The sequence below is a fragment of the Arabidopsis thaliana genome (assembly GCF_000001735.4).
Source record: "Arabidopsis thaliana chromosome 1 sequence".
In the NCBI taxonomy this organism is placed as follows: Eukaryota; Viridiplantae; Streptophyta; class Magnoliopsida; order Brassicales; family Brassicaceae; genus Arabidopsis; species Arabidopsis thaliana.
This window is the reverse complement of record NC_003070.9, coordinates 771,979-792,053: the sequence shown is the minus strand read 5'-3', so window position 1 is coordinate 792,053 and position 20,075 is coordinate 771,979. Positions and strand designations below refer to the sequence as shown.

Below are 20,075 nucleotides of genomic sequence, written 5' to 3'. Positions count from 1 at the left end.
TTCAACTCTTGCTTTTTGGATTTTTTTTTAAAAACGTTTTATAAGTACTAAATTAATATTACGTTGTGAAATCTAACCGGATTTTGGATCTCGCCATTTAATCGTGGTCATTAGCGATTCTACAAATCCAACATGTTTTTCACATCTTCATATATATTTAGCTTAATATTTTTTTTACTTTCTTTTCTTAAAAGGTTTTCACCTCTTTCTTTTTTGATTATTTTTTAAAAAAAGTTCTACAAGTACTAAATTAATACAACGTTGTGAAATATAACCGGATTTTGGATCCCGCCATTTAACCGTGGTCATTAGCGATTCCACAAATCCAACATGTTTTTCACATCTTCATGTATATACATCTTTTAAAACAAACTGAACTTAGTCAAAAAAATTTCTTCTAATTAGTGTCAAAAAGTTTAACATGATTTTATATATTTCACCGTAGTATAAATTAAGATTTAGCTAAATTTAAATTTTTAAAATCAAATACTCACTCATTACATAATTATTCAGATCAAGTGATAAAAATGCTTAGAAATGATTCCATTGGCTCCTGATCAAATTAAACATAATACAATACATTTATTTAGTGTTACTGAAACACATTTATTTTGGAGAAAGTGCATCAACTAAATTTAATCAAGCAGTGGAAGTGAAATTAAAGTTGGCGCAGTTAGTTTGACGGCCCAATAACGTGGAACTAAACCCAAATTTGTTACTCGCCAAATCAAATTCGATCAAATTATCCTCCAACTGGAACCCTCCGATCACCACAGAGGCTCCTGGGTTGACTCCTCCGTCAACGAAACCCAAACAGATGACGTCATCACTGACACTCACCATCGAGTTAGCTCCAAAGATTCTCCAAACGACGTCTTTGCTATGAAGCACGAGCTGAATCTCCGGTACGGCGTATCCTAGGCGCGTGACGCCAACGTTCTTCGTGCTGAAACACGCGCCGAACGGTTTCACCGACGCTACTCTCTTGATGCTCCTCGCCGCTGCTTGTCTAATAAACTCCGACGTAAAAGCTTTGTAGATCGATGACTCCAACACCGTGTAAGGATTGACGGAGCTGATTTTGGTTCCTCCTATTCCAGTACTTGCGTTTATCTTCAAAAGCGTTGGATCGATTGGAAGTGTTTTCTCGACGATCTTAATCGCCGTCACGCCGATAAAATACTCCGGCGACTTCTCGCCTTTTGAAAACTCAAAAACAGTGGTCCCTGGATTGATGAGAAGCGGTGTCTTTTGAAGCCTTGAGATCTGGATCCCGGGGAGGAAAACGTAAGGTCCGTTGCCGAAGAAGGCGACGCCTCTACCGGAAGTAAGACACACGGCGAATTTGCGGTTGAAGCTAAACGCGGCGGCGAACTGCAACGGTAAGCCGATGTTGTGACGTCCCATTCCAGCCATACCAACGGCTCCTTTAGCGAGTCCTTTAAGAAGAGACGTTGATCCGCAACTGAATATTAGATTGGGGATTTTAACGAACCGACCCGGATTGGATCCGTTAGTGGACTGGATAGACACAACGTCTAAAGCAAATTCGCCCGAGGTTGCCCATCCGGTGATGGAGTTATCTGGAAAAGCGCCGCAAGTGTTGTTACTACAGCCAGGTCTCGGAGGAGAGAAGCATGTGCCGCAGGCGATGGAGCCGGCGCGTGAGCAGACAGCGGAGTTGCAGCGAGGAGAGCGGTAAGTGGTGGAGACGTAGCCTTGGTCACAGTCGACCCAGAATTCTCGACCACCGAGGTCGAATACGACGGAAGCGGGGACGAGAGGTGTGCGTTGGTTGATGACGGTTGTGTACTGGAGGGTAGATGGGTCTTTTGTTACTGGGAGAAGGAGAGCTTTGGGGCGGAAAGATGGTTGGGCAGATGATGAGAGTGAGAAGATGGAGAGAAGAAGAACGGAGAAGATGATGATTCGAGAAGACGCCATTGTTAGAGATGAATGAGGAATGATGAGTTTTATGAAGAGGATTGGTGTGTGTGTGAGTGTTATTATTTATAGAGAAGATTTTGTGTCTCGGCTAATTTGAATAATTGGATAATGGTGTAGGACGTTTTTGACTTTCATTTTTTATGTGAAAGTGAAACAAATCAAATCTAGTTGTTTCCTCTTTAAAAGATAGCATTTTCTTCTTTTTTTGGCACCGGTCTTTGTTTACTGTGTTTTAGTTTTTCTTTTGTTGGCATCTGTCTTTGTTTAATTACTATGATTACTGTGCACTAAGTTTTTTTGCATTCGTCTTTGTTAAATGAAATAAATTTAGTTTTAGTTTTAGTTCAATATTTGTAGGTATTTGAAATAAAATACATGTTTATGGAAATTTAGATTTTGGATTGATTAAGAATAATAGTGTGTAACACTGTAACTTAGAGCAACTCCAACCTTGGTTCTTAGATAATTCTTAACTAATTCTTATCTATTAAACTGATTAAATATAATACAAACAACAAATCTTAGCTAAGATTTATATCTTAATTAAGATGTTTTCTTAATATTAAGAAGAGGACATGTGTTGTGTATTGAGTGGGTATCCAAGTTATTTTTTAAGAACCCAATAGTTCTTAATCATTGGAGTAGAAATAAATTAAGTTTTTTCTAATTTTTTTTAACTTTGTAAAAACAACATTTTAATATAAAATAAGGTTAAAAATGAAAATTAAAAACCAATTGATTCTAAACCATCGGAGTTGCTCTTATTAATTGATCATTAATACTCTACAAAAATATGAAGAGAGGAGGATAAAAGAAATGCCATGTGGGCGTGGGAGTGCCTTTCTTGACTATTCTTCTGTCTTTCTCGATTGCTTCCATTATCACTATTTCAGAATTTGTCAGTCTCGATTGAATAATACTATATTGCTTCATGGAGAAGACAGCCTTTCTTCCACATGGTCTAATATTTCCCTTAAATGAAGAAGATATCACTTCAAGAATGCCAAGATATTTTGAGGTTGGTGAATCGTCTAGACGTCCTAGTTCACACTTGAATAATAGGAACCAAATGCACAAGCTACAAGCTGAAGAGAGAGGAGGAATTCTGAATCTGAAGCTTCCTAAAAAGAGATAATTAATTGTTCCTATTACAGGTTTACTTAAGTTTGATTAGTTGAATAAGGATTCTAAAACAGATAAAGTTTTTTCTGGATTCTGTTTTAGTGATTGTCACGCTCCTTTTTGATAATCTTGTCTTCTTTAGTTCTTAAGTTACCCTTTTGTTTGTGTGGCTTCTTCCACTCTTACACTGACTCTGTTTTGGCTTAAATAAACATTTTTGTGACAAAAAAAATACACTCGAAACATAAACAAAAGTTGGGATAAACAATTCAATGTCTTTTCCGATATTTTATAAACCGGATGACTAATGTGAAATGATTTGGACATTATATTATAGATGATCATATAGATATAATTTTAATCCTGCGCTAAAGTTTAAAGATTTATCAAATAAAATTCACTCGTTACATAATTTATTCAAATCAGTTGATAACAAATGCCAAATAATGATTCCATTGGCTCTTTATTAATCACATCAAACATAATATAATAACCACTAAAAAACAGTTTTAAAAAAAGAAAACGGATCAACTAATTTAATCAAGCAGTGGAAGTGAAATTGAAGTTGGCGCAGTTAGTTTGACGGCCCAATAACGTGGAACTAAACCCAAATTTGTTACTCGCCAAATCAAATTCGATCAAATTATCCTCCAACTGAAACCCTCCAATCACAACAGAGGTTCTTGCGTTGACTCCTCCGTCAACGAAACCCAAACAGATGACGTCATCACTGACACTCACCATCGAGTTGGCTCCAAATATCCTCCAAACGACGTCTTTGCTATGAAGCACAAGCTCAATCTCCGGCACGGCGTATCCTAGGCGCGTCACGCCGACGTTCTTCGTGCTGAAACACGCGCCGAACGGTTTCACCGACGCTACTCTCTTGATGCTCCTCGCCGCTGCTTGTTTAACGAACTCCGACGTAAAAGCATTGTAGATCGATGACTCCAACACCGTGTAAGGATTGACGGAGCTGATTTTGGTTCCTCCGATACCGGTACTTGCGTTAATCTTCAATAGCGTTGGATTGATCGGAACTGTTTTCTCGACGATTTGAATCGCCGTCACGCCGATAAAGTACTCTGAGGATTTCTCACCTTGTGAAAACGCAGAAGCAGTGCTGACCGGATTGATGAGAAGGGGCGTCGTTTGGAGACTTGAGATCTGGATTCCGGGAAGGAAAACGTAAGGTCCGTTGCCGAAGAAGGCGACGCCTTTACCGGAAGTTAGACAGACGGCGAATTTACGGTGGAAGCTAAACGCGGCGGCGAATTGCGACGGTAAACCGATGTTGTGACGTCCCATTCCCGCCATACCAACGGTTCCTTTAGCGAGTCCTTTAAGAAGAAACGTTGCTCCACAATCGAAGATCAAATTTGGGATTTTAACGACCCTGCCCGGATTGGATCCGTTAGTGGACTGGATAGACACAACGTCTAAAGCAAATTCGCCGGAAGTTGCGGTACCGGTAACGGTGTTATCCGGAATGCCGCCGCAAGTGTTGTTACTACAGCCAGGTCTCGGAGGGGAGAAGCATGTGCCGCAGCTTGTGGAGCCGGCACGTGAGCAGACGGCGGAGTTGCAGCGAGGAGACTGGTAAGTGGAGGAGACGTAGCCTTTGTCGCAGTCGACCCAGAGTTCTCGACCACCGAGGTCGAAGACGACGGAAGCGGGGACGAGAGGTGTGCGTTGGTTGATGACGGTTGTGTACTGGAGGGTAGATTGGTCTTTTGTTACTGGGAGAAGGAGAGCTTTGGGACGGAAAGGTGTTTGAGCAGATGATGAGAGTGAGAAGATGAAGAGAAGAAGAACGGAGAAGATGATCGGAGAAGGCGCCATTGTTAGAGATGACGATGTTGAGTTTGAAGAAGAGGATTGAGTGTATTTATAGACAAGGTTTTGAGATTTGTTTAGTTTTTTTGTCGGCTAATTTTGAATAATTGGATAATGGTGTGTGACGTTATTTTGACTTTCAAAATTCATACGACACTCTTATGGTTTCGTGATTTTGCTTCTCATTTATGTGAAAATGACACAAAGCAGATCTAGTTTCTTTCATTCTTTTGGGTTAGAGATAAAGTTATTGTCTTACTATATAAATAACATGTTCGTTTGTGTTTATAAATTTAGATTTCCGTATGAAATATATCAGGTAATCTTAATCAACTTATGTAACTTTTATATGTAAGGGTTGATTAAGAATGATAGTGTGTTACTGTTAAGTAACTCAATTGATGAATGAATCGTTCGTACGTGATTAATTAAAATAAATAAAGAGGTCATTAAAGAGTGGGTCATAGAATACCCAGGTGGGCGTGGGGGTGCCTTTCTTGACTTTTCTTCTTTTTTGTTTGTTTTCTGGATTGCTTTCATTTAATTAAGAATTTGTCAGTCTCGATTGAATATATTTTTTACCCCGACACGTCCGTTGATTCCTTCTTTTAACGATCATCTTTAATCTTTTTTAATACTAAAGAAAATCTTTAATGTATTGATATCATCTCTTTATCAATATCGAAAAATCCACGGTTTTTGAATCCTGTGTTACCCATACCACTCTCCTTGAATAAGATAAGGGGTCATGACAGCATATATAAAAAACTTAAAAAAATACATACTATTATATTCTTTTATCATCATTTTTCGAATTACTAATCCAGATTATAAAAATATATCGGAATAGACATGGATTTGTTTATCCGAATTTTTGTTTATATGTTTCATCCCTTATTATTTAGACTATAATGTTGAAATACTAGTAGAAACCATTAGGATAACTATATTTTTTGGTCATTATTATTCATATGAAATGAACAGAATTAACATTATTTAAGATACTTAAAGATAAAGCGGTAGTATATTTTATTGATTGGTGTAGAAGGGGTAATATCATGTGAATAAACTGACAAATACATTTACACGGAGCACTGATTTTGGGGTCGCATTAATAAATGGATATAAAGGTGAAAAACATAAACACGTTATTAGCTTATATCGTAGTCACATAGACTATTATATTTTGTTTTTTGTCTCTTATTTAACAGTCAAACAATCAACATCCGTTTGGTTAATTTCTAAACGTTTTCAAGATAAGCGTCTCAGATGGAAGAAACAAGTGGCCGGGGTTGTTCTCGAAATCGTGGTCGAATTTTGCAATTATGAGATAGTTACAGGCGTTAAAATAAATATCTGATAAATGAAGCCCATCTACAGAAGAGGCTCATGAAAAAGACCCATTATGATTTAATATACAAAAAATTACGGCCTATATCATTACAAAAGCCCATGTTTATCCAATTTCATCGCTTTGGGTTATTTTGTGATTTGAGTTAGTAATGGGGTTTTATAACTACATATATAAAAGTTAGGTCCCTTGATGTTAGATTGGCAATATAGAGAAAATTTAAAACTTAACATCTATCCTCATGGTTTTTTATGGAGGTCACGAGAGGAAGTACCTAGAGGATGCCAAGAAGAAGGACCGGGTAACGACAACCAGAATTTTTGGGATGATATATGTTTCTTTCGCTTTTATAATAATACTATACAGTAAAATCTTTATAAATTAATATTCGATAAATTAATAATTTTTATAAATTAATAATTTTTTTTGGTGCAGAGTTGAGACCAATATAAAAATTGATATAAATCGATAAACTAATAAGATAATATTTTTATTGAAAATCTTATATAAATATATGCTCCCATCAATAGTATAAATTAATAATTTTATAAATTTACTAATATATATTATAAATATCATATGTAAAATATGGCTGTACTAATTGTTTTCTTCAATTTTTATTAATTTTTTATAGTGTTCAATTCTAGTATTTTACAACATAAAAAAAAATTGTATTGTTTTTTAAATTTAATAATTGCTTTTTACTTGTAATTACTATTGATTATAAAGAAAAAACTACACTTTTTATAGAATTTTGGTAAGAATTTACAAATTTGTACAATTTTATTAGTTTATCGATAAATTAATATCTCTCTAAATTAATCAATTTTTTTGGTCTCAATACTATTAATTTATAGAGGTTTTACTGTACTATAAAGTAGCTTTTCTTTTTATACAAAAATCTTGATGGGCGCTAGTTACCGGATAACTGCTGAGTTTTATCAAATAGGGTTTATTGAATCACAATCAATAGGCTATTTGTTGGATTTCGAAGTAGGCATCATCCATAGTGGTGAGTCTTATATATCAACGAACTTTTTTTGTTTTTGTTTGCTTACGTTCTTAGAGATATATATCAATCGATGTGGTTAACTTGCCTGGTGAATGCAAGAAGAGCAAATCCGCAATCTACGACATTGTGATACACATCCTTGTGATAGCCTCGAATGTTGCAACGTTCATGTATGTGAGAAACTACAGAATCCTCATAGCTGGAGATAAAATCTATATGATCGAGCTCGTAGTTTTCTACTTCCTTAGAGGCATTTTGGGTGTGTTTGAATGGGTCGACATCTTCAAATACTTTCCGGATATGGAGTTCGCAGGAGGCTTTATGGGTCGCATTAGCCATATCTTTGGTCCGATATGGACAACAAGAAATTAGGTAACGTTTTCTTTTAAATTTTGGATTACTCCTCAAGCGTGAAAATATGAAACTATCCGTTACTTAAAAAACGAGTATTTATTAATGGATACAATTATATATATCCGAGAATATATGGAATCTTTTATTAATTTCATCGTTTACAAGAGCCTGAATTTTCATCATAGCCAAAATCACACTAAGACATAACCTTCCATAACAGTGACTGCTTTGCCTCTCAGTAGAACCCTCTGCTTCTCTTTGTCCAGGTGCACCTTCAACGTTCCTCCTCTGCTTGAAGCCTAAACACATTCCAATAATAACCAAATCTTTCTTCAGGTAACTTTATACGAATCACTTCAGAATTTGTCTTTTAAGTGTCTGCGTGGAGAGAAAGAGAGAGAGAACCTGGTAGGCGAAGAAATCACACTTGTTCATCCTGAGGCTCCAGTAATGAGCTAAAGCACAATGAGCACTTCCAGTAACAGGGTCCTGAAGAGCCACACAGTAAAAAGAAAGCAAAAGAGGTCACGTTTTTGCTGTTTTGACCACTCGCTCTTAATCTTCTAAGAGCAAAAGACTAAATGATAACCTCATTGATTCCGAATCTCGGGGCAAAGTAGCGACTACAGAAATCATAAGTAGATCCATCAGAAGCAGCGGCAGTCACCATCATTCCTTCACAAGGGCATTTCGATATCTCATCTAATCTTGGCTTCAAATCAATAACAGCTTCCCAAGATGAAAGCACAACCTGCAAACCATTCGAAAAGAATCGAGATTTTGGTTCCCATAGCAAGAATAGGAAAAATGGAGACAGTTGGTGAAATATAGTTACGAGGAGGTCTTTCTTTGTGGCTTTGACATCAAGAATGGTAGCTCCATTCAAGGCTTTGGAGAACAAAGAGAGATCATCATCAATGTAGTTGACTTCATATGTTGGAACAACAGGGAAATCCAATTCGATACTTGATTCTTCTCCATCATCATCATTTTTGAGATGTTTAGCTGTTAGAATCCCTGATAATGTGTCGAACTCAACTGTCTCTGAACCAACCAAACCAGTTGAGAAGAGAACGTGAGCAGATGCTAAAGTTGCATGACCACACAAATCCACCTGCACAATAACAGCAAAGCAAAGAGAGATTCACAAGAGCCAGTGAATGAGTACAAGTTCTAGTTATCAGGATCTATCAAGTCAATGATAACAAGTCAACCGAACAATTCCGAATTCCAAAACCAAAAGAAAACACGGAAACCTCAGCGACTGGAGTGAACCAACGGAGACGGAAGCGAGGCAAGTCTCCGATGATCGGAGTGAGGAAACAAGTCTCGGAGATATTGAACTCGGTGGCAAGAGACTGAAGCCACGCGTCGTCTCTCTCGTTATCGTCTTCTAGAAAGCAAACAGCAGCTGGATTCCCTTTGAAGGCAGATTCAGCGAATGCATCAACAATGAAGTACTTGACTCTCTTTTTCTCCGCCATTTTTGTTTGACTTTATTTTCTTCTGCTTGAATCTCTTTATTATCAGTCTCACTCAAATTTGAACAAATATTAATTGAATAATAATAAAAAAGCATAATAAAGATAAATGAAAGACTAATATAAAACATACCATGATCTTTAATTAATCATAAGTGTTTTAGGTGTTTCTAGTCCTATCACCTATGTACTAAAAAACGTGAATATCCATAATGATCAAAATTCAAATCATATAATCAAAACTTCTGCTAGTTTTTTTTTTCTTTAAAATTTTTCTTTTTAGAATTATTACTTTAATTAGTAATATAAAAATATAATTTCAAAACATTTTTTTAAAAAGAAAAACAAGTGTTCAAATTTAAAATTATGTGTAAACCATACACAAAATTTAAAAATTTAAAACTTATCCAAAAAAATCTAGTCTTAATAGTAATATAAAAATATAATTTTAAAATCATTTTTAATAAAATAAAATAAGGGTTACAAATTTAACATCTAAACCATATTGAACCTATGACACATCTTAAGGGTTAGGATGTTATGTCCAATTTGTTTACACAAAATTTAAAATGTTAACACTTATCCAAAAAAACCTTATAGTTTAATAGCAATATATATATATATATATATAATTTTAAAAATAACTTTTAGAAAAATAAAAACAATTGTTAAAAATTTAAATTATATGTAAACTATATTGAACCGAGGACATCTCTTAGGAGTTTTGATGTTGCGTCCAATTTGTTTAAATGAAATCAAAAAATTTAACACTTATCCAAATATATACAATATGAATATATAATTTTAAAATCGTATAAAAATAAATACATTTTTTAGTAATTTTAAATAATTTGTTTTTAGTTTACTAAATTATATGTAAGCTATATTGAACCAAGGACACTTCTTAGGGGTTTGGATGTTGTGTCTTATTTGTTTACACCAAAATCTAAAAATTTAACAATTTATTCGTTAAATATACATGAAGATGTGAAAACATGTTGGATTTATGGAATCACTAATGACCACGGTTAAATGGTAGGATCCAAAATCCGGTTAGATTTCACAACGTCATATTAATTTAGTATTTATAAAACCTTAAAACAAAAAAAAAGAGTTGAAAACCTTTTAAGAAAAGAAAATAAAAAATAAATGCTAAATATATATGAAAATATGAAAAACATGTTGGATTTGTGGAATCGCTAATAACCACGGTTCAATGGCGGGATCCAAAATCCGGTTAGATTTCACGACATCATATTAATTTAATATTTATATAACCCTTTAAAAAAAGAGTTGAATTTTTAAAAAAATAAATAAATGTTAAATATACATGAAGATGTGAAAAACATGTTGGATTTGTGAAATCGCTAATGACCAAGGTTAAATGGCGGGATCCAAAATCCGGTTAGATTTCACAACGTCATATTAATTTAGTATTTATAAAACTTTAAAAAAAAAAAAAAAAGAGTTGAAAACTTTTTAAGAAAAATAAATGCTAAATATACATGAAGATGTGAAAAACTTGTTGGATTTGTGGAATCGCTAATGACCAAGGTTAAATGGCGGGATCCAAAATCCGGTTAGATTTCAAAATGTCATATTAATTTAGTATTTATAAAAAAAAAGAAAAATAAAAAAGAGTTGAAAACTTTTAAAAATCAAAACTTTGAGAAATATATTTTGTTTTGAAAAATCAAAAGTATAAAAACCTTTTTTGTAATTAAACTATCTATAAGATTATAGATTATAAACAAAATAGGGATGAAAATTGACCTGACCGAATGGGATGATGCATTGTCTCTGTAGAATTATCCGTCTTTCACACGCTACGATATCACAGATGAAAAAAGCTCCGAAGTTGCAACCACATCTACATACAAAGAAGAAATAATTGATTAGAAGGAATCTTGAATAAAAATCAAAAACTTTGAGAAATATATGATTAGGGTTAGAGCTAGGGAAATAATATAAGACCTAAAATTCAAATTGGATTAGACGAAACCCACTTTAAACATGAGAATTCTTTGTTTTGCGATCAACCAGAATACAGTAATTAGATACCATATAAAAAAAAGACGTTATTTGGCCAAAAATTCCAACAAGACGAAAAGTACCTTTTGAGAACAGAGTGTTGGAGTCGGTGCAAGTTGATTTGATCTCTTGACGATAGCCTTTGCTTTTGCTTCTGATCTTCATCCCCAAAAAAAAACAAAAATCGATCGTTTGTTTTGTTTTATGAATTAAACACAGTAAAATTGATGAAAGAGTAGAGTAAAATTCACGGTTGATCAGTGATCTGGGTAGAAGAAAGAGACGAGAGAAATAGAAAAAACGAAGAACGGTTTTACGATGAGAGAAAGAGAGGAAAGTGCTATCGAATGGATCTCTGACTCTGGATTTGTATTTATAAACAGTATTTCTGAACTTCTAATGGAAACCTACAAAAAGAATGAAAGCTTTATTACGGAGGAACGGAAAAAGGAAACTTGGCCGAGAGAGACGAAAATACCTAAATACCCCCCTTGGGAAAAAGGAAAATTTGGCTCAAGAGAGGAAATTCCCTAAATAGTCTTCGGGAAAAAGGAAATCTGGTTTCTCGCACGTTGAAAAATTAGCCTGCGTAATAACGGCTAGTGGGTGAGCTGGAACTCCAACTGTTGGGCTTTGCAAGTGCCCAATGGGCTTCGACAGTTTTTGAGGCGGTTATTGGAGACAGGTGATTGGGTCGTCGCACTAACTCTGCCAATTTCAATTCCACTTCTACTGCTTGGTTAAATTTATTTAATCATTCTTTAAGATTTTTTTTTTTTAGTGGTATGTTTGATAGATTTAACAAGGAGCCGACGAAGTATTTCTTGATCTAAAATGATGTAATGAGTGAATATGATAATCTAGTTATCTTAACATTAAGCATAAATTTTGCTAATTTCAATAGATTTAAAACCAAAACGAAACTTTTACGAGCCTTAAATTTCAATTCGATTCTTGAAAATCATCAAGAAAAAGAACAAAATACCTACAGTGAAAATTTTTGCTACAACAATTTTTGATTGACCTAAACCAAAAAATAACAAACAAACTGATTTACTAATAAGCCATGTCTTGCACACCAGTCTCAGCCATCTTCTCCAAATCTTCTTGTGTCAACAGAGTTTTCCTTCCCATTGTACCCGCCTTATCATACGGTTGAGCCATTTTCCGAAGAAACTGCAAAAAAAACAAAAACCAGGAAAATTGTTGATTCTTTATGCCTTGTTGTTTGTTTCACTGTGAGTTATAAAAAAGCAGCGAGTTATAGGTTTACCTCTCGAGCAATGTGAATAGCCATATCAGTGCTTAGATTCAAGTGTGCATCACGCAGATGCGAAAGTATCCAACCAGGTAGTTTGGACCGCTTATCATGACGGCTGTATCTGCAAGTTTTACCATCAATTGCAGTGTATTGTTAGACCATAGAAATGTGACATTATAAACCAACATAAGCATATATCTGTGTCTCTCTTCTGTCCTACGAATATTTTCCCATTCCTAAGGAACAGTGTGAACTCTGTTACAATCTTCTATTCTCGAGGTGATCTCAGATACTTGCGCATATACTTATTATCATACTAGATAGATTATAGAGAGAATCCCATTTAGTAAAATAGCAAGAATCTAAATGACCAGACTCAGAGAGAGAAAACTTAAGGCGGGCATGTACCTTTTGTCTGCAAATATCATCATCCCATAATCAGCCTTTGACCGGATTACTCGCCCTACACATTGAGCTGCTTGCCTCTGTGTTAAAGCCAAAAAGAGTTAACAACAGTCACAAACAGGTAAAAGAGTTGCACACCAAAATCTAATAAGATCATAAAATAAGAATCATACCAAGGCATCAAAAGTTAGGAAATCGCCTTCTTTTATTTGAAATGTATCGTGCAAATACTCCAATCTTGCTCGTAATATCCTGAAATTTTTCCCGTTTCCATCTTATCATCTCCCAAGTACGATGAAATATAAAAGCAGAAAACCGGAAATTGAAATGATAAACATTCATTTGAGTACAACTTACTTGCTTAATGTATACTGGAATGGTACTCCGTACATTACAACCAGTCTTCCATAATGACGATCAAAATCGATACCTTCAGCAACTTTCCCCCTGCAGTTCAAATACAAAATTTGATCACTTTCTTTGAAATTTCTCAAAAGTGAAACCTCTTTAATATTTGTTAACCAACCAAGAATAGGAGAGAAGAGACAATTCCAGTATTATAATACAGAAACAAAGAAGCAGAACCAAAGACGCATTGCAATGAATTCCCAAACCATCTACCATTCAAAAATAAAAATTTTACCTGGCCACAGAGAAGAAAACTGCACCTCTTCCGCAATCGCAAGCCCTGCGATAATTATCCAGTGCCAATGTTGTTTCTACAACATCTTGTGTTTCAATGAAAACAAGCTTCTGTTGCATTATTTCCTACAAACATTAAGAGAATTGGTAATATCAGTAAACAAATATACATTAATGCCTGAAGCAACTAAAAATATTTTGAGGTATCATAAAAATTCCAATTCATGCAAAACTCTGAAAAAATTACTGGCATGGTAAAGCGATGAAGAAGACCTTACCTTCAGAATTCCAGTTTCATTCCATGTAGCAATAATGCCATCCATATATGAGTAACTAACAAAGAAGCAGACAACTCCATCAGGAACAATAGATACCATCTCTACCAAAAGCTTTCCGTAATTCCTCACAACACCAGGATCACTTCTCATGTCAAATTTGGTGCTAACAGGAAGCTGATCACTGAAAAAGAAAACAACCAATAATGTCAAGACATATAAAATTAAAAAATAAGTTAAGTGTTCAGGATTCTTTTTATATACCACATACCTTCCCCGAGTTAGAACCATAGGGCAGATGCAGTCTCGTGTCATTGACATCTTAAAGCTTCGACTAACAACAGGAGTGAAATTAAGAAGACGGGGGTAAAGATCAATTGGGCTCAATGTGCCTGATGTAATCACGACTGACTGGAAACGATCAAACACCGGTTTGATCGCCAGAGACGCATCATGACAGCTCAACTAAGATACAAAAGGATATATGTTTCAGATACAATTCTCAATTATTCAAACGGTAGCATTTACGTGTGAGTCATAATCCCTTAAAATCCCAGTGACAATACTCAAAAGAAAGTAGGTCAACACCATATTTACCTGCAATATAGGATCTGGAATATGGGGCATTCTCTCGTCATAAGGCTCGATGATGATGGAAAATCCCCGGGCATATGTCCCAACAAGAGTTGCAAAGTCGCACACTGTCTGGATAGGCAAAAACTCATCTGTATCTGTAATTTCAAGGGTTAGCATGAGAGACTGGAGCCGGTCATAACAGAACTTCAGTGTTTTCTGCTCAATTCCAGCCTGAGAATTCAGTGACGATACAAAGCTAACAGGGCTTTCTTTCTCTACATTCTCAGTGTCCAGCCGTACCCCCAAGTACTGAAGTAATCGGCGTAAAACATGCACAAAATGCTCAGCCCGTCTAATATTCCCCGGGACAGCCTCCTTTAGAATATCATGAGGCAGTGCAGGGTTTGCAAGCCATTGATCACCTCCTGCAAAAAAAAAATTGTTGCGTCAAGTTCATAGAATTAGAAAATTTACTGTGTGCTTTCAATCAAATCACAGATCACCTTCCTGAACACATACTTACCAGATAAGTCCCCTCTCAGTGCTAAACCCTCAACCAGCCGGTTGTATTCAGCTCGCAATCTTCCTGCATCAGTAGCCTTGAACCTTCCTACCAGTTGGACAATTTCAATAATGTAATAAGAACTTAAAAATAAGCATCAGCAAATAACCAGGTCACTTCCTGTATTGAACCAAGAAAATTATGCTTCATGTGTTTAAGATGATGACAAAAGCGTTTGTAAATTTTTGTTCCCCTTACAGTTCTTTGACAAAAAGCAGTCTCATAAAACCAGATTATTTTCTTACTAACTTAAACTTCCTTAAGAAAACCAACAATTAGCAACTGGAGTGAGCAGACACCCAGATGGCATTCAAGAACAATCAGGAAATTCAATTGAAAAAGAAAAGACCCTATCACTGTGTTTATTGTTGTATTAAGAGTGGCACGTTCAAGAGAACTTAAGGAGTATCAGCTATATAGGAAAAAATTAGCGTACCTATCAATTTCTTGCCTTATCTTATTAAGATTTCGATTAGCTCCTTCAAGTGTAACCCTCCTCACACTGACGCTGAGTGCTTCAATACACACGTTATCGATATTATGGGCCTCGTCAAACACTACAACTGACTCTTTTTGTAACTCCTTTGATATGAACCCAGCAACCTTAGGATCCAGTAGGTATTGGTAGCTGTAAACAATAACGTTGGCGAACTGAATCATATGCCTCGCGAGAAAGTAAGGGCACCATCCACGATTCTTACCAAACGCCCTTAGATCCTAAAAATCGAAACACACATATACCATCAGGCAAAATGTGCAAGTAACCTCGAAATAAGCATTCCAACTAAAACATAAACTTGATCAAACAACAAATGTGAAAAACCTTAACTTTTTTAATCTTACCTCTAAAGTATAAACACCAGGAGGCAACAACGCATTCTCAGCAGCCTTTTCATAGTTCTCAAAGAAGTCACAGAGTTCTACATTTGGATTCTCCGTGGACAAAGCCCTAACCCAGCTAGCAGTTCGTTTCCTACAGGCCGCATCAACAGAATCACGATTCTCGGCTGCTAAAACCTTAGTATTAACGCAAAGATTCTTCCGAGAGGAAAGACCAAGGGCGAGGATCTTAGCCTGGGTGCCGAGATGGCGTACTTGGTAGTCATGTAGTAGCTTAAGCTCACCTAACGTTTTCTCCATCTCGTGGACAGTACGAGTACAGTAAACAAGCTTGATCGGAGAATCAGGACGAGAGAGTCGATAGCTGGTGATTAGAGAGAGAAGAGCAATGGTTTTACCAGTTCCGGTAGGCATCTCGAGAAGACAATGTCCCTTAGCGTCTAGGGCTCGCTTCAATTCAACCATGTATTCATATTGTTCTGGATATATGTTGTCATAAGGGAAGTAGACAGTTACGTCTTCGATTTTAAAGATCATCTTCTTCCTCCTACCTAGAAATCGAAATTGGCATTAGAACTAACAAAACCCTAAAAAACTCGAATTCACTTTAGCAAAACAAGCGATTCAAGTTGGAGTAGATAAACCCGAACAACGAGAAAGAAGGAACAATTGAGATCAAGCGAAGAGAAGATAACAGGAGAAAACTTACAGGTGATAATGGAAGCTTCGATGTGTTATCAACGACTGAGAGAGGAACCGGTAGCAGCTTCAAGGTAGAAGAAGAAGAAGAAGAAGAAGAAGAAGAAAATTTTGCGTCTGTGTTTGCCGAAGTAACCAGAGCAAACAGAAGAGGAGGACTCTTATTAGAAAAACTTAAAGCTTTGTTTCTTTTTCATTCTGACCCCCTATTTATTTATTTTAATGCGTTTGACCCCCTAACTTTATGTATATTAAACTTCTCGACAAAATTAGGTTTTTAAATGTTAACAATTCGTCCAAAAATATAAAATAGTTGAACAATCCTGATTTTGTTAAAACAACAGAGTATTAGAGTATGCAGTAGTAGTAGTACAATGTCATCTCAAGATTTGGAATTGTTTCAACAATGCTGGTTTTTTTCTAAAATTTGCAACAGGGTTTAGTTACAACAATAGAGAGATACAAACAAACTCTAAAGTCTTATTCTTCAACTGGTTGATGGAAAGCTAATCCCTTTATCACATGTCGACATTGATACCTGCAATGACACAGTAAGGCATGGTCAAGAACTTGTTTAGTGTGTAACTGGAGAATTGTGAATAAGAGAAGTACCATATTAGATCATTTGTGGGAGGAGAATTTGTTGCATTGTCTTGCGTTCTGCACTTGAATCTCAACTTTGAAGGCACAAACTGCAATAATAAAAGATGTTTGCAGGTGACGGAAAATCGGAATGTTGTACATGGATGTGTGAAATAGAATTAGCAGAGAAGTGTATACCTTTCTGTTGTATCTGAAGTCACGTTTAGGAAGGAAATGTTGTGGAAGATTCAAAGTAGGTGGAGCATGAACCAATATGAAGAGCCTCATTGGACCTGCAACTCAGAAGAAGGGAAAAAAATCATTACACCATAATTCACAACAATGCTAAAGAAGTTTGCAATTTATGCAAAAGTTACCTGGGTAGGAAGTTGATCCAGCACCCGTCGAGATCAGTGCTCGGATAGTCTGTAAAGCCAAGAGTGAAGGGCTCAACCATTTTTGACTTATCACAGCAGATAAAATTGAAAAGAGACAAATCACAAGCAACATGAAAACAGAGGTAAGAAAAAGAATAAACCTTTTTTGAAAGTGCTTCTGCAGCTTTGGATTTAGCAAAGTCACCTTCGTAGCCTAGAACATGGTCTCTGCGTTGTGTGAATAACAACTCATAAGCATTTTGAGGCCGTAATGGACTACCACCAAGAATCAACACAACTTTCTGAATGCCAGGAGCTTCACGGATCATTAACTGCAGCGCACTTCGGAGACTAGAGATGGTTTTCATCAGTTTCTCCAGTTTCTTAATCTCATTCTTCACCTCTCTCTTTCTACTCATCAGTTTTCTTCTAACCAGTGGTTTCACTTGAGGTTCTGCAAGATTCGTCTCCTACAACCTAAGATTCTTAGAGTGTGAAAAAGACCTTAGACCTTAAAGTGAAAATGGCGTCTGTAGGACTAACATACCAAATCCATAAATTCAGTTTGCAATCCTTCAAATTCAAGGCTCATGTCTTGTAATACCCTGCACAGATGTAAATAACCAACAACAGTCATATTGGTAGAAGGAGCTTTGTGTAGCCAAAACCAAAGCTGCAAATTGAAGTTTCTGGTTTTCAGTAAAACACTCATAGTGGATACAACAGACTTAATTCTAAAACCAAAAGGAAGTAGTGTGCACAATTGCGTAGAGCTTTTCAATTTCTCCTAGAATTGAACATAACTCACCTACCAGGAATTAATCACTAATCCATCCAGAATCCATAAATTCATAACCACGAAACTATTTTTCTTCTGATAAATTCGTAACCAACAGACTAATCGGAGAAATTAACGGAGAGATTGAAGAACAAACAAATAGATACATCATCACCAGATCGAAGGATACATCGAAGCATAGAGATACGAAGATAGGAAGAGATAACATACGAAGGGATCTGCTGGTGCATATAGAGGACGAATCCGACTATGTCATTGATGATATGGAAGACGCCGGAGCCGCCTAATGAAGAAGCGGTGGTCGCGATGTCTACGTCGTAGTTCTCCTCTGTAGTTCCTTCCCCTTCCGCCATTTCCATCGTGAATCGAAAATTGGAAACCTTGTGACTGTATGTATGTGTTGCTGAAGAAATTTGAAAAAAAGTCAGTAGGCGGGTGAGAGAAGACGAAGAAGAGAAAAACAGATCCTTCCAGAGAAGAAAATCACCCAACAAAAGTGGAAACTAGAAACGATGCAAATGACAAATTAACCCGATAGAAACTGAGAATAACAAATCAACCCCTATACTTTATTAATTTCAAAAGCTAAGCTTTGATTTATTACCAAAGTACCCTGAAGTTGGACCAATAAGCGGTGGCGAGTGGTTGGGCCGTATAGAGGGGACTAAAATGCCTTCCTTCACGTTATTTGAGAATCATAATTGGATCCAGCTTCGGCCCAATTTTCTACTTTATAACATTTTCCACAATTTGATATATATCATCGCGCGTATAATCGTGCTATTTTTATCAAATAACTTAGTAACGAATAGTTTGACAAAAAAAATATAGTTCATGACCATATTGTATGTTATTTTTCATTACACGTGTACTTCCACTAATTAAAAACAAAAAATAAAGTTACCTAATGATAAAACATAAGATTATTTGGTATAAAACCCTCTCATTTTTTTTATGTTTCATATCTCTCGGATTCCGTTCAAATTAGTTTCATTCCATTAAGGAAACATAACTAAAACTGTTACAACATCTTGTTGTATGCGATGAGCTGATGACCAATTTCATCATATATTAGTCGAAACATTATAACGTAGTAAACTATAATGAATGCACATATTTAACCATACAAAATTATTGTAGCGGCTTTGTTTTTGTTGCCAAAATTGATATGGTGGTTACCAATATAAACTAGTGATTGTTCGGTTTAAGAGATCAGGTTACCAAAAAAGAAGGTCATCAAAACTCAAAATAGAAACTGCGCAAACAAAAATACGTTTGATTATTAAAAAGAATGATTGAGATATCACAGAAATGGGTGCCGCATGAGATAGTGGCCAATAATAAGCATCAAGTGGCACATAGAACCATGGAAATAGAGTTCTCTCTCGATATTCGTTTGCAGAGAAACAAAGGACACTTTAATATATTTACACACTTTTGGGGTTTTAGATTGGACATTACTCATAGGTTGTCTAATTCTCATTGGTGGACATTTATATACTTTGCAAAATTTATATGTTGGGATGTTCATTATGTACGGACACTGAGACTAATTTCTTCGTCCATGTCGGGGAATATATGCAGAATACATACACCTCGAAACAGTTTCTGTGAGTTTATAACATTTAACACCAGAGTTTTGGATCTTGACTCATAGTCTCGTTATAACCGGTCAAGTAACTAACTCCTAATGAACCAAAAAAAAAACCGTAATGAAAAGGCATCCGATTCTCGAAAGATAATATATGTATTGGATGAATTCCAAATTACTCTAAAATTTACGAAAGAGACGAATATGCTAGAAACATTTGAAATGGCCAACCATAATTAGACTCGAAACCAAGGGAACTAGAACCATGCTTTTTATCTTTAAAGGTAGACATTCAACAACTAAACCACCATGAATTAATTTAGATTTTTCTT

The 20,075-nt window shown here is 35.8% G+C and overlaps 6 protein-coding genes and 1 long non-coding RNA gene across 14 annotated transcripts; all 7 read right to left on the bottom strand.

Annotated features, from left to right (window-relative positions):
- Nucleotides 1-364: 364 nt before the first annotated feature.
- AT1G03230 (Eukaryotic aspartyl protease family protein) lies at nt 365-2,234 on the bottom strand. The gene has a single exon (NM_100205.4). The coding sequence runs from the start codon at nt 1,942-1,944 to the stop codon at nt 640-642; it is 1,305 nt and encodes a 434-aa protein (NP_563679.1). The 5' UTR covers nt 1,945-2,234; the 3' UTR covers nt 365-639.
- Nucleotides 2,235-3,331: 1,097 nt separating this feature from the next.
- Nucleotides 3,332-5,222, bottom strand: AT1G03220 (Eukaryotic aspartyl protease family protein). The gene has a single exon (NM_100204.3). The coding sequence runs from the start codon at nt 4,909-4,911 to the stop codon at nt 3,610-3,612; it is 1,302 nt and encodes a 433-aa protein (NP_171821.1). The 5' UTR covers nt 4,912-5,222; the 3' UTR covers nt 3,332-3,609.
- A 2,485-nt stretch (nt 5,223-7,707) lies between these two features.
- Nucleotides 7,708-9,150, bottom strand: AT1G03210 (Phenazine biosynthesis PhzC/PhzF protein). 2 transcript variants are annotated; one of them, NM_100203.3, is made up of 5 exons: nt 8,879-9,150; nt 8,458-8,736; nt 8,212-8,373; nt 8,028-8,111; nt 7,708-7,921 (listed from the first exon to the last, which is right to left on the bottom strand). In NM_100203.3, the coding sequence occupies exons 1-5, from the start codon at nt 9,104-9,106 to the stop codon at nt 7,814-7,816; spliced, it is 861 nt and encodes a 286-aa protein (NP_171820.1). In that variant the 5' UTR covers nt 9,107-9,150; the 3' UTR covers nt 7,708-7,813. The 2 variants fall into 2 exon arrangements, with proteins under 2 accessions (NP_171820.1, NP_001321638.1); NM_001331396.1 differs by having other exon boundaries at nt 8,212-8,736.
- On the bottom strand, nt 9,108-11,535 carry AT1G03200 (uncharacterized protein). Its single transcript, NM_001331395.1, has 3 exons — nt 11,218-11,535; nt 10,877-10,973; nt 9,108-9,128 (listed from the first exon to the last, which is right to left on the bottom strand). Exons 1-2 carry the CDS (start codon nt 11,297-11,299, stop codon nt 10,930-10,932), a joined length of 126 nt encoding a protein of 41 aa, NP_001318912.1. The 5' UTR covers nt 11,300-11,535; the 3' UTR covers nt 9,108-9,128; nt 10,877-10,929.
- Nucleotides 11,536-11,644: 109 nt separating this feature from the next.
- AT1G04177 lies at nt 11,645-11,947 on the bottom strand. Its single transcript, NR_138664.1, has one exon. It is a non-coding gene; the product is annotated as an other RNA (long non-coding RNA).
- A 44-nt stretch (nt 11,948-11,991) lies between these two features.
- Nucleotides 11,992-16,527, bottom strand: UVH6 (RAD3-like DNA-binding helicase protein). Of its 2 annotated transcripts, NM_100201.3 has the most exons (13): nt 16,405-16,527; nt 15,699-16,246; nt 15,292-15,572; nt 14,817-14,899; nt 14,315-14,718; nt 13,989-14,182; nt 13,721-13,901; nt 13,444-13,568; nt 13,158-13,247; nt 12,974-13,052; nt 12,804-12,880; nt 12,408-12,516; nt 12,010-12,310 (listed from the first exon to the last, which is right to left on the bottom strand). In NM_100201.3, exons 2-13 carry the CDS (start codon nt 16,230-16,232, stop codon nt 12,191-12,193), a joined length of 2,277 nt encoding a protein of 758 aa, NP_171818.1. In that variant the 5' UTR covers nt 16,233-16,246; nt 16,405-16,527; the 3' UTR covers nt 12,010-12,190. The 2 variants fall into 2 exon arrangements, with proteins under 2 accessions (NP_849584.1, NP_171818.1); NM_179253.1 differs by having other exon boundaries at nt 11,992-12,310; nt 15,699-16,432.
- Nucleotides 16,528-16,691: 164 nt separating this feature from the next.
- On the bottom strand, nt 16,692-18,696 carry AT1G03180 (non-structural protein). 6 transcript variants are annotated; one of them, NM_001331393.1, is made up of 8 exons: nt 18,640-18,676; nt 18,363-18,555; nt 17,901-17,958; nt 17,515-17,823; nt 17,354-17,402; nt 17,175-17,269; nt 17,007-17,086; nt 16,710-16,932 (listed from the first exon to the last, which is right to left on the bottom strand). In NM_001331393.1, exons 2-8 carry the CDS (start codon nt 18,509-18,511, stop codon nt 16,875-16,877), a joined length of 798 nt encoding a protein of 265 aa, NP_001322982.1. In that variant the 5' UTR covers nt 18,512-18,555; nt 18,640-18,676; the 3' UTR covers nt 16,710-16,874. The 6 variants fall into 6 exon arrangements, with proteins under 6 accessions (NP_171817.2, NP_001322984.1, NP_001030942.1 ...); NM_100200.3 differs by having other exon boundaries at nt 16,692-16,932; nt 18,363-18,696; NM_001331392.1 differs by having other exon boundaries at nt 17,515-17,830; nt 18,363-18,677.
- Between the last annotated feature and the right edge of the window lie 1,379 nt (nt 18,697-20,075).